The 12,676-nt window shown below is 41.2% G+C and overlaps 1 protein-coding gene across 4 annotated transcripts in view; it reads left to right on the top strand.

Moving 5' to 3' along the window:
• The first annotated feature begins 6,841 nt into the window (after positions 1-6,841).
• The window catches only part of TLL1 (tolloid like 1), a 223,724-nt gene continuing 217,889 nt past the window's right edge, over positions 6,842-12,676 (top strand). For all 4 annotated transcript variants that reach the window (XM_025385694.1, XM_025385692.1, XM_025385693.1 and 1 more), the window contains exon 1: positions 6,842-7,671. Coding sequence is in view for 3 of the 4 variants with exons in the window: in XM_025385692.1 (XP_025241477.1) it covers positions 7,503-7,671 (169 nt within the window). In the remaining variant the exon portion in view is untranslated. The remainder of the gene's footprint in view (positions 7,672-12,676) is intronic.

Consider the following 12,676-nt stretch of genomic DNA (forward strand, 5'->3'; position numbering starts at 1 on the left):
AAAACTATTGCTTTAGTGGTTGGAAAAGCCACCCAAAGTGAGTTATAATGCTGGAAGATGAAGGCCAAGGTCATTAATTATTGCCACCTGAAAGCCCGGTGCAGCTTATAAAATAAATTTTGCTGGGTCCCGGAACTAAGCACAGAGTATAATGGGGAGTTCAGAAATACAGAAAAACTAGTGTTCAAGTGCAGCTGCATATTATGAATAGAGTTAAATAAGTTATAAAATAACTTGGTGATTTTACAATGCATCATAAAAAATGAAATCACACAAGTTTTAAATTTATGCCAATTACCCAACAACGCATTCAAGAGGTCAGTAAACAATATCAGCCTTTTCAGTTTAACTTATTTCAGCACACTGTGTTTTACTGATTATTAAGATGTTTGTTCTCGTAGATCCAGAACAAAATCTATTTTATCAACTTATTTTCACAAGGTTTACTTTGTGAAGGTGAATTAATAAAGTTAGCATAGGGTATTACTATTATCTGGACATTTAGTTATTTATGGGTGGGAATGGAAAGGACAGATGGAATCCTCAAGTGAATGAGTCCTGTTAGAAATTTAAAACTTCTACTTTCTTTACTGCTTTCTTCATCATCTTTTATTACCTGCCAAGGAAAAATCTTGCTTTTCTCAACTGTTTCATAAATACTTATCACAAATTTCCTTTCAGATTGGATTGCTGGTGCTCTAGAATTCCTTATCAATGGGCAGAAGAAGAGGTGAGGACTTCATAGCTACGGGGTCTTGTCATGTGCCAGGCTGCATGCGAAGTGATTTAAATACTTGATGTGTTTGCATTGCAAAATAACCATATGAGATAAGCATTTTATTTTAAAGGTGAGGAAAATTGAGCTAAGAAAGGATAAGTGTCCAAGGATATCTAACAAGGAGAGCAACAAGGACTTAAACACGTTTTCCCATCCCAAACCCTGCTTTTATACTGAATGTATAGATTTTTAAAATTAATTTTCACTGGTATTCTAGTGTTCAATGTTTCCAGTGATGGAATCTTTTAGAATACTACTTAGATTATGAAATCCAGATAATTTTATTTTTGTCCATACAAAATTATTTTGCATCTTGCACATACAAAGTATTTTGTGGGATTTATTTATGGAAAAGATGTGGCTCCTATCCTCTATGAGATGGACAACTTGAATGCAAGGCAGAGTAGAGGGACTTCCTTGGAGACTATCATCTGTGGAGTCAGGAAGGACAATGTAGCCAGGCTGGAAGGAAGAATGGGCTTTAGCTGGGGATGGAGGTCATTGGCCACTGTCAGGCATAGAGTTCTCCACTGCCCAGCACCTGTTTAGCAGGATTAGTAGAACCACAGGTTCCCAAAGAGTGGCCAGCCAAAGGAGCCAGTGGAGGGTCGGGGTTATAAGGCGACCATACTATGTCCATGAATCACTCACTCATTTCCACTCCCATTCCCCATCTTCAAAATAGCTTAAGACCCTAAAACCTTTGGCAAGTGATTGACCTGGATAATGTGCCTTAAGGAGTTGAGTGCATTCCTTTCTTCCAAGAAGCTGATAATACTCCATTATTATAGCTTTAAAACTAAATTATTCTCATTGCATTGGAAGTATATAATACGATCCATCAAAGGTTTCAGAGTCTATTTTTTAATCACCTATGAAGCAAATAAAATAAAATACAAACTTCATTTTATAGGGAAATTGCTTAGGAAATCTTGGGAGACATATTTTATGTTCATAATATAAAAATATGAAAACAGTACTATATTAGCTAAATAAACAGGACAGAAAATGGCCAGATGAGAGGCATTCTAATGTCAGTCACTATATCATTGGGGAATTTATAAAGAACACCATTAATGTTTATTTCAGATTGAGGGATTTTGTATTATTGATGGATTTTTTCAAAGAAAATTGTCCTAGTTTTATTTAATCTGTAGCCAGATTTGCGTGCGTGTGTGTGTGTGTGTGTGTGTGTGTGTGTATGCTGAATTTCTTGCCTGCCAGTGAAAAAACTATGTATAGGTTTTGCCCGATCACTAGAAAAATACCAATTAATAATAATAACCAACTTTTAAAAAATGTTCCTAGCTTACATCTGCTAGGGAGTACATTACATCCCTAATTTTTTCTAATTCTCAGTTTAACCCTATTAGGTATTTCATTTCTGTTTCAAAAACAGGGAGAGTGTAGCTAGGGAAGTAACTTGCTCAAGGCAAGATAGCTACTAAATGGGAAATTTCCATATTAAGTCTGTGTTTTCTGTGGCTGAATTCTGTGCTCTTAACCGATTTGTTCGTAGCTTCTCTCCAGCGTCACTTTGAGTAAATTATTCTGCGTTAGGTCAAGTGAAGAAAGAGAAGCCTCTTTTCAAATAACGTAGTTAGAGGAACTGGAAATAATTTGGTTTTAGAATTCACTTAAAATGATAATAATAATAAACAGTTACCAAAAGTTCTTACGTACTAGGAACTAGTATACATATAGTTTCTATATACAAGGACTATAAAACATATCACATATATTAATTCACTTATTCCTTGTAACAACTCTATGAAATATCACTATCCCTAAAATTATATCTTTTTTATGAATGAGAAAACTGAGGACACTTGAGGTTACAAAAGCAGGTCCAAAGTCACCAAGCTAGGAAGTAGAGAGCTGGAAATTGCACTGAGGGACTGTTTTCAAGCTCCATACTCTTGTGACTCCTTAACTAGGTGTTCAGGGGACAACAGTGAGGATTCAGTAAAGGAGCAGAAGTTACATAATTGGAAACCTACTAGTGGACTCAAGCCTTTGAGTGCCATTAGGTTGGAAATGGGAAGACCTCCTTCCTATTCCATTCCATTGCCCCCATTTCACTTTGGCCAAGCCGTTGCCCAAAAGAAGAATGCAATTATTTCTGGATGTCATTAAGCAATTATATATGTTTTTTGAATACACAAGTCAGTGGATATTCTGAAGAGTGATACAGCAAGTAATGCCTAAAACAGCAAACAAATCCGAAGTGCCAACAATAAATACATGCAGCTTCCCCGTCTAGACTCAGACCTTTTGTATTGAAGGACTGGAAGTGAAAATGAGTGATAAACAGGTACGAGAAGGAAGCAACTGTGGGACAGGTGTGATGGAAGAGGCAAATGGCAGGAACCCGCAGGCAGTGTGGTGTAGCAGAGGACAGGAGCCGAACTAGGTCAGTGTTTATCAAACATTAGTCAACCTTCACCTGCTACCTTCATTACTGGCTTAATTTCACGAAGCCAGTGCCTTGTTTTTAAGCTTAAGCATGATTGTAAGAACTATATATGCAATGACAAATTTAGTAACTATTTTTTTTCTGATATACATACACATCCATACGTAGTTTATTACTACAGTACCTAAAATGACTTCATGTACTCTCAGCAGTTTAAGTACCATTTTGGGACACTGAACTCTAGAATTAGGAGATGCCATGTAGAACTGAAGGAAAGCTCATGAAATAAAGCCATATGTATCCAGTAGAGAGTCACATCAGAATGGGGTGAAAATAAGAGTTGAATGGTCTGGAGTAGCTAAAAGCCATAAAAACAAAGGGCATCTCTGTCCCCCACAGTGAGGGCCAGCGAGGGCATGGTAGAAAGACTAGTACAGTAAACTACTGAAGAATAACCAGAGATTCAGTTTAGGGGCCCCAACTCAGATTAGAATCTGGAATCCATTGCAGAAGGAAAGCTCCCTTTATCCCCCAGGGGAGGTGTATGCCTTTTTCTTAACGAAACCTTCTTCCACACTTTTGTGAATGAAGCAAATATGGCCCTCTGCTTACTTTTTTCATTCTTTCTCAGATACTTTATTTGTTCTTTTGGAAATAGCAATACGGGCAGATTTTGATTACTATAGGGTCATCCTAATTCTGAAGAGTTGGGAGCATTCATCAGTGGTGATACATATTTATATATATATATATATATATGCAATATAAACATTATATAGTGCAAGATTTAAAAAAAGAAAATGTGGAAGTCAAAGTCCATCAAGACTCTAAGATCATCTCTTCACTTAAAAGTATTTGACTGAGTTGCATATAGGTTCAGAATAACAGTAGCATTAACACAAAGAAGGACTTTTTAAAAGTTTAAAGTAGTATGAAATTGCCAATATTTGCTGTTTTTGAGAAGGCAATCGATATACATGCTATTTGCTTAACAAGTTAATGGTTTTTAGGTCAGAGGAGGGAGTGAGACCAGAGGGAAGAGGAAAACTCACATTTTGTTTCATATATGTTTGATTTTTTTTTTCACAAGGGACAAAAGGGAAATATATTCATTCATGTATTATTTGGTTTTATAACACAAAATGATCACATCTAGCTTTGCACAAATCTAGCTTAGAAAGTACACATATCTAATTGATATTTTCTACAAGGGAAATTTACTTTAATTGGTATTTTCAATGTGATACACCAATTGGCATAGAGCTTGCGTTTTGCGGCACTCTTGGGCAGCTTCATTCCCTGTTATTGCTGAGAGTGATGGGGTCCTGTTGCAGGTGGCTATGTTGATCAACAGCGCTTGCCAGCTAGAAGCCAGGGCAACATTAGCACGTGTCTTACTAAGGAAATCGATTTCTCCTTTTTGTCTTCCTGAGCAGACTGAATTCACCTACTATGTGTCTGCAGCTATACTATGACAGAGCAATCAATCAACTCCTTGCTCACATACATATTCTTGCAAATTTATGTTTCTTTCATGGACAAGGAAAATCTATTTTTAGTTTGTAATGATAACAACTGCAGAGACAAAATTAGTTTAGAAAATGAATTTTCTTATTACAAACCTAGAGTTAGATGTATTATTTAAAAATAAATCAGGGATTAAGCCTGGGTATTGTGATGTAGGTATTCTCTGCAAGTATATTAGCTGTAAAGAAACATTCCTGTATTTTGACTTGAGGTTCTACTATGATAATCATTCTAACTCTCTGGACTACAAATTTATAAAATTATAAAACCAAGTAATGAAACACATGTAAAAAGTAATAGGTGTTATTATACATAATGAGGCTATTATCCCTATACAGTACTTTTTTTCCCCAGAACAAATGTATAAAGCATATTTATTCCTGCAAAGTAAGGAATGTTTAGGAAACTGTAAGTAAAACCTCTTGCAAATTTAGACATGATCAAGTAGTCTAAGGAGATGTTTGCAGGCATTTAGAGTAACAAGGGACATTTTTAAGGTTTTGGGGTAGGGAATGGGGACACTGTCAGCAGCTCAAGAGCAGGAATCCTCCAGGTGACATTTGCATTCTCTGGGCTTTCAGATGGGCTAAGCAGGATTCATTCTTGTTGAGCTCTGCACTAGGGCAACACTATTATTAATTATGCAAACTTTTTTTTGGATGGATAAGAGAATTTGAGAATGACTCAGCAAGAGATTTCAAAATCAAACGCCTCTACCTGCTGATTGAACATGTTCTTTTAAAAATCTGGGCATTAGGAGTTTAAGATCTATGGAAGGGAAGCTCCATTATTGCAGTGACCTCTGAGGAAGACCCAGTTTTGTAAAGAACATTTGGTCAGTTCAGTTCCACCTAGCCTTGCTATACTTTAAGTTGAAAATAGTTGGTGCTTTTTCAAGATTGGCTTCTTACTTTTCTCTAACAAACATGAATAAAACCTAGTAAAATCTCCAAACCAAAGATGACTTTATCATCAAAGGGGTGTGTGTGTGTGTGTGTGTGTGTTTGTGTGTTTACCTTCATACATTTCTCTAGATGATAACTTGGATCCGGGGAACACTAGTTAAATAAGATGTAAGGCTTTTTTTTTTTTTTACAAGTCCTTGCTAAAGTGACAGTTAAAGATTTAGTTGGAAAAGCAAAGCTCCCAATCACTAGTCCCTTCGAAGCTTGTTGGGGGAGAAGTCATCTCACCTATTTTGGAAACTACTTGCAGATGTGGGGAAACCTCGGAATTGCTCACAACAGGGGTTTTGCAGAGATTTCCTCTGATTTTTTTCCTCCCCAATTTCCCACAACCTGTGTTTGTCTTGAGTCTGCTCGGCTGACATGTGGTTTACCTCGCTGACCCTCCTGCCAGGTTTTACACCCTCTCCTCTGAAGAAGTAAAACATTACTGAAGCCGAAGGATACAGAGCAACTCTGCTCACGGGCGCCAGAACTGTCACAGAAAATTTGCTTCCCGAGTATTCCATCCAACTTCCCTTCCTGCGCCCACGTGAGCCATAGCGCCAGCCCATCGGCAAGGTCTCAGCGTTTCCTGCTGCTGCAATCTGTAACTCGATTTTGGATTTTTTTTTTTTTTAATTGCAGTTCTGAGGATCTTAGTTCCTAGCAAAACTTTGTTGGTTAGGAGACTTTTACAGTAGTCTGTTTATTTTCTTACCAAAATCGTGAAGACTCGCACACTTTTCCTCCATTCCTGCCCTGCTCTAAGGTTAAACAGCAGCAAAGGAAAGAAATACACACTCGCTGTTTATTTGGGGGGAGGGGAAATATGGATTTGCAGCTAAGTTATCACGATCCTTCGCTCCACCCCCGGTCTGGCACTTTCAACTGACACGTACATCATCTATTAATTGTTGTTTACCGACTCAGATACATAATATATTCATTTTTATCTTTGGTAAAATATAAATGGAATTGTCAGCGCGCTCCTGTCTGTTTGTTTGTCTAAGGCTATCAAAAGAAGTCAAGAGAGGAGGCTGTGGCCCGGATCCTGACCCTGATTGTATGAATAAGTAAGCAGGATGCAAGTGATTGGGTTAGATGGTGCGAATATTTTTTTTTTCAAGTTAGGAAGAGGGTAAAAAGACAGGCTGGCGGGGGGAAGGCAAACAGTGCATCCCCAAATCCTCACACTTTTGCTCTCTTGCAGTCAGTTGCTTTGCTGGCTTCTGCAGGCTTTTAAGGTCTCGCGGCGTAGAAATGCCTGGCCCCCACCCCCTTCCTCGGTCTCCCCTTTCAATTCAGATGTGCTGATGTGCAGACCGGATTCATCTTCTCGGAGCGGCGGCGGCGGCTTTGGGCTCAGGCGGCGGCGGCTCGCGCTCGGCCGCGGAGTCCTGGCAGCAGCGGGGACGCGGCGCGGGAGCCCGAGCACTGGTGGCAGCTGAACCCGCGGGGCGCCGCTGGCCGAGCCGCGGCCGCGGGAAGTTCGGCAGCCAGAAGAACGATCTGGCAGGCTACGAGCGCCAGCGCCGCCAGAGCCGAGTTTGCCTGCGCCCTCCCCGCCTCCGAATGCCGAGTTCCTTACCTGCCCTCCGCCCACCCGCGGGCCCCTAGCCAACTTCTCCCTGCGACTGGGGGTAACAGACAGTGCTTGCCCTCTCTACGGTCCCGGCGGCATCCACATGTCTCCGGACACCTGAGCACCGCGGTCCCGCCGAGGAGCCTCCGGGTGGGGAGAAGAGCACCGGTGCCCCTAGCCCCGCACATCAGCGCGGACCGCGGCTGCCTAACCTCCGGGTCCCGTCCCCTCCTTTTCCTCCGGGGGAGGAGGATGGGGTTGGAAAAGCTTTCCCTGAGGATGCTCGTGTGGCTGGTGGCCTCGGGGATTGTTTTCTACGGGGAGCTATGGGTCTGCGCTGGCCTCGATTATGATTACACTTTTGATGGGAACGAAGAGGATAAAACAGAGACTATAGATTACAAGGACCCGTGTAAAGCCGGTAAGTGGCTCTCCAGGTTGGGACGGTGGCGCGCCGGGGGCCGCTGCGCTGGGTTTCCGATGGGTGGCGGTGGGAGCTCACCTGTTTCCTTCCCTCCCGCGTCAGCCCCTCCGCCGCCCTCCTCTCCCCCTCCTTTCTCTTCCCTTCCCCACCCGCGAGTGGCAGCCGCTGCGGCCCCAGTTAACGAGAGTTCTATGCTAGTGGGATCCGCTGCCAAGCTCCCACCTCCCAGTTTGGGAATAACGTCCTGGAGTTTCTGATCCCTCTCTCCTCCCCCACCGAAATGAAACAAGTCGTAAATATAGCTGGCTGCTGTAGGTTTTAAATTCCAACACTCAGCGGGCTTTATGCATCTGGAAGGGACACCACCTTCTTCCCCCCGCCCCCCACCAGGGCGCGGTTTCCCAGCGCTCGTTCGAGACCGAGTGGGCAGGGTTCCCCAAAAGATACTGGAGGATGGCATTGCTACCTCCAGACACCTTGGCTCCCTCTTTTACCAGAAATTTCAAGTGTGGATTCCAGGCTAGAAGGGGATTGTGACAATCTCGGAAGAACTCACTTCTAGACGGGATTCTGATGCATTTGCCCATTTAAAATAAACTGAAAAAAAAAAAAATGTTTTTAAGTTGCTACCCCATTCAAACTTGTGTCTTCCTTCCTGCTGACACCCCAGGGAAATGCAGTCGGACCAGCACTGCCTGAAGCTCAGCTTCTCGCCTCGCAGGGTCCCTGAATATCCCAGGTCCTTCCCCTCCCTTCTACGCCTCTGGCGCCGCTGCCAGCCTCTCTCGTGCGCGGGGCGGCGCTTCCCTCTCGCCGCCTAAGGTCGGAGACGCACGTGCCCAGGGCCGCTACCACGTGAGCGCAGCGCCCGGGGGCGCCCAGCTCTGGCGGAGGCTCCTGTCCGGGCTCCGTGAACTCCTGGTTCCTTGCTGTATTGGGCTGTGGCTGAGGTGATCCGCGCTCAGTGTGGACGCACGAATAACTTCGTAAAGGTTGCACGGTGGTTGGGGCTAACCTAGTGGAGCGGTTTGTAAGCGGAAGGCACGCTGGGTTCCATCCCAAGAGGTGTGGGCTTTAGCGAAGCGTAGAGGAAGGGAGTGGACAAAGTCAAATATACCTAGGGTTCTCCAGATTCCGTGCTCGGTGACTGGGTTTTCTTCCCTTCCATAACTAGATAAGCTTTATTCATCCTCTCTTGGGCCTGGAGGAAGGAGAGGTGTACACAATGAAGAACAATGCTGGAAATTCCCTAGTTAATTTTTACCTTTGATGACACATTGTTCTGACAAAAAGGGTATGTGTGTTCTGTTCACATTATCATGTCTTTCTCGGTGCACCCTTAAGTGCAGATACTTATTCAAAACTCAGAGTAGCTTAGCAGGAGCCTGTCAGGCTGGAACTCAGAATTCTGATTTAATTCGGTTTTGCTGATAAGTTCCCTGCTGTCACTTTTAATAACTGTATCTATTTTCCCACTGAAAGTTTCTTGGGCCACCCCGGATGGTTTGGACAAGGAGATGCTGATTGCTGTGGTGGGTGACCAGTGGCTGGGCATTCAGAATCTGCTCTCTGCAACTCCTTAAATGTACTTTTTGCTAAGAAATTTCTTTTGAATAATGTTGTAACTTGCTGAAAATTGTGCGTTTTCTTGTTTATGGTAGGGTAGAGATGAAGTACATTATTTCAACAGATTGTGTAGGAAAACATCTACTTTGATACCTTGTTGTGTGAACGATTCAAGCAGATAAGTATTTGCACCATGTGTATTGAAACACACCTCAGACATTAATGTTTAGTTTCTTTAGCAAATAAACATCTAGGTAAAAAAAAAAAAAAAAAAAAAAAAGAAACACTTTAATAGCATTTACTTTTTGTTTCCCCTTTGATGCTGGTTTATTTTTGAATAAAGCTGCTGAAAGTAAAGCAACAACAAAACCAACGTTGAATGGATTATTACCCTAATCTTATTTCTTCTCTGTTTTTGAGAAGAGGCATACCAGTACACACCTGTGTGTGTGTTCACACGCATACATGTGTGTGTGTAATGAGAGAGAAATAAGAATGGCTTAAGTGGAGGGCTAAGAAGTATGCACAGAATATGAGTCCCTTTTAAAATTACCACTCTGCTTTTGAATTCAGGCTTCAATTTACCGTCTTGGCTAAAGACGGGCAAAATTTTAGTGCCTCCTTTCTAGCACTGGGAAAGTCAAATCAAAGTTCCAATAACAGGAAAAAAAATGAAATAATACATTGAAATCCCAAGCAAGAGTCAAAAAAAAAAAAAAAGAAAAAAAAAAGGTCACTGAGATAAGGAAGATGGGGACAGGTCCGTCAAAGACAGCCATGCAAAAGCAAAAGAGAAGGTACTTTCCAGACACTTGGGGCACCTTTGATCTGCCCTTTCCAAATAACAGATTGGAGAGCATGGCCCATGAAATAAAGGGGCCTGTCTGAGCTTCTCTAACAGGGTCTTCATATTCCTTAAAATACACAGTGGCTTGGTATCACAACGACAATCATGGCTTTGTGGTTTTAAAGCACTTTTGAGTGCTGGTGTTCACAACAGCTCAATATGGTAGAGTTTGTTACTCTTCCCATTTTACACATAGGAAAACAGAGACCCAGTGAGGTTACATGTCTTTGTTAGGATTACTCAGAACTCCATTCCAAGTTTCCTGGCTGCAAAGTCTGGCTGTATTTGACAATTACACTACATTCTTTGTGGGGCCTTTTGGAGGCATTCATTGAGAAGATAATAGGAATTAGTCCAGGTTTACCAGGAATCCAGACTAACAGAGATGCAATTACTTGCATATCTGATATAGGTGAAGTGAGGAACATAGCTTCAGATTTTTGAAACTCAAATCCTTGAGGACAGAAATCAGAACTGGTTTTTAATGTTTATCACAGGAATGGATTACTACTGTTAGGAATTTAATATGTTCTCAATACCTTCTTGATATCTATAGACTGGTTGATACTGCCATTTACAAACTTCTTTTCTAAACAAGATCAAATGTATGTTACCCAATGAGATTTGCTTCTCAATTACAACTTTAAAAATTGTACTATCCTCAACACATTTGTGAAATAGAATGAAATTTGTTTACCTATCAGAACTCTGATTTCAAGTTCATGAAACGATAGGATAGAAAGGAATCCTTGTGTTAATTTGATAGAATTTTTACTCAGAAAGACATTATAGGTATAAGTGATGATAGGTAAATATACCCACACAACTGCGGATATATTTATGTAGCCAAATCCATTAGGATAAAATATAGGTATTTTATTTCTCTATGTGAGTAGATATACACAAAGATACAGATAATTCAAAAGAATGTCTGGCTGTCTTTCATCAGTGCAGTACACAATCACCTGAATATGTAATCACATTGCTCTTACTCTCTAGGTCAGGAAGGTCCCAAGGGACATTGGGAAGCTGATGCTGCAGGCGCTCATTCCAGAGCAGAGACTGAGGTGTCCTGTTTCATTGTCGTACTATAGAAATAAGTGTTAATCTGAGTATTAATATCTGTGAAGAGCCTGGGCAAATTTAGTTTGTAAGTTAATCTTCTGCCAAGTATGTGTACAGATTACATGGAAAAGCAGATACCTGATGAAGTAACTGTGTATTAGCACATACCCTTCCTTCTCTTCTCTCCTTCTCTTCTTCCCTCCCTTCCATTCCTTGCTTTTTTCCTCCCTTCCCTTCTTCCCCTTCTTCTTTCTTTTTTCCATCTTTTTTTTTATGTATATTTAAGAGAATATTAGGAAAGCTCAGGCAACTGCAAATAGAATATCTAATAGGAGAAATTGAAGAAATTAGTGTTTTGAATCTTGGGTAGAGGCATATAGAATTGGTGGAGTAAGATGTGTATGCAGAATGATACTCTTACTCTCTGTAGACATTTGTGAACACCTTGACAAAAGATTTTCTACCTAGAAGCTCCTGAGTAAATGAATCCTAATTTTGGAAAAAAACAAAAAACCCCAAGCATGATTAAAGGTCAGTGCCTTGCAAGGTGAAATTTGCCTGTAGAGGAGCATCTGCAAGCCTGTCTATATAGAAATAGGCTTTTGGTGTTTTAGAAAACTCTTTTTGCTTTTCTTTATAGTCGGTGCTCCAGTGTCCTAGTATGCTAGGCCTTGTGATAATTTTCCTCAGTTTATAATTTCTAGGTAACATTGCCTCGTTCTTTTGGCCCTCAGTGTTGTACTTTCCAGCTGAACTGGCCATTTTCGAATTTGATGTCCTATTCCATATCTTTATTCCATCGTAGTTTTAGATGTCCAAACATTTATTTCTTAGTCGGTGCCTCTCTAGACTGCTGCACTCTCATTTACAAATGTGTTTCATAGAGCTGCCTCACCTAATCAGTTTCTTCTGTTTTAATTTTCATTCCTCAGATCTTGATTTTTTTTTTTTTTTTTCTCTTCTTGCCTTGGGTGCCAGCTCAGAAGTGGCCAAAATACGCTGTTTGCAAAAGGGATGGATAAGGCATTATATTCTGTACATTTGAATTCTGCTCCTCTTTTGTCAACAGTAATTCCTTAGTCTTTGTCTTGAGGGCCTACATCCATATTTGGTCCACAATGGCAGTTACTGTTATTAGGTATGAAAAGGATAGATTTTTTTTTTTCCTTAAATATATTCCCTCAGACTGAGCGAAGTCAAAAGCTCTTCTTTTCCATCCTTTTTGTTTGTTTGCATAGTCTCCTGAGATCCTCCCACGTTTTGCTTCTGGATAGTTTCATTCACAAATTCAAAACCTAAGTGGAACCCCTTCTCTTAGCTAGTTGGTGTAATAATGCATAGAATTCTTATTTCAAGTAGGTGCCCAGTCAACCCTACTTGACTCAATGTAGGCCTCCTTAGATCAAGGTGAAACAGTTCATATGGAAAAGTTAACATATAATTCCACAGCTTTCCCTCTTACCCTGATGATGGCTTCCTTTTTCTCCTCCTCCTCCTCCTCCTCCTCCTCCTCCTCCCCCCCCC

Source organism: Theropithecus gelada, chromosome 5, assembly GCF_003255815.1.
Source record: "Theropithecus gelada isolate Dixy chromosome 5, Tgel_1.0, whole genome shotgun sequence".
In the NCBI taxonomy this organism is placed as follows: domain Eukaryota; kingdom Metazoa; phylum Chordata; class Mammalia; order Primates; family Cercopithecidae; genus Theropithecus; species Theropithecus gelada.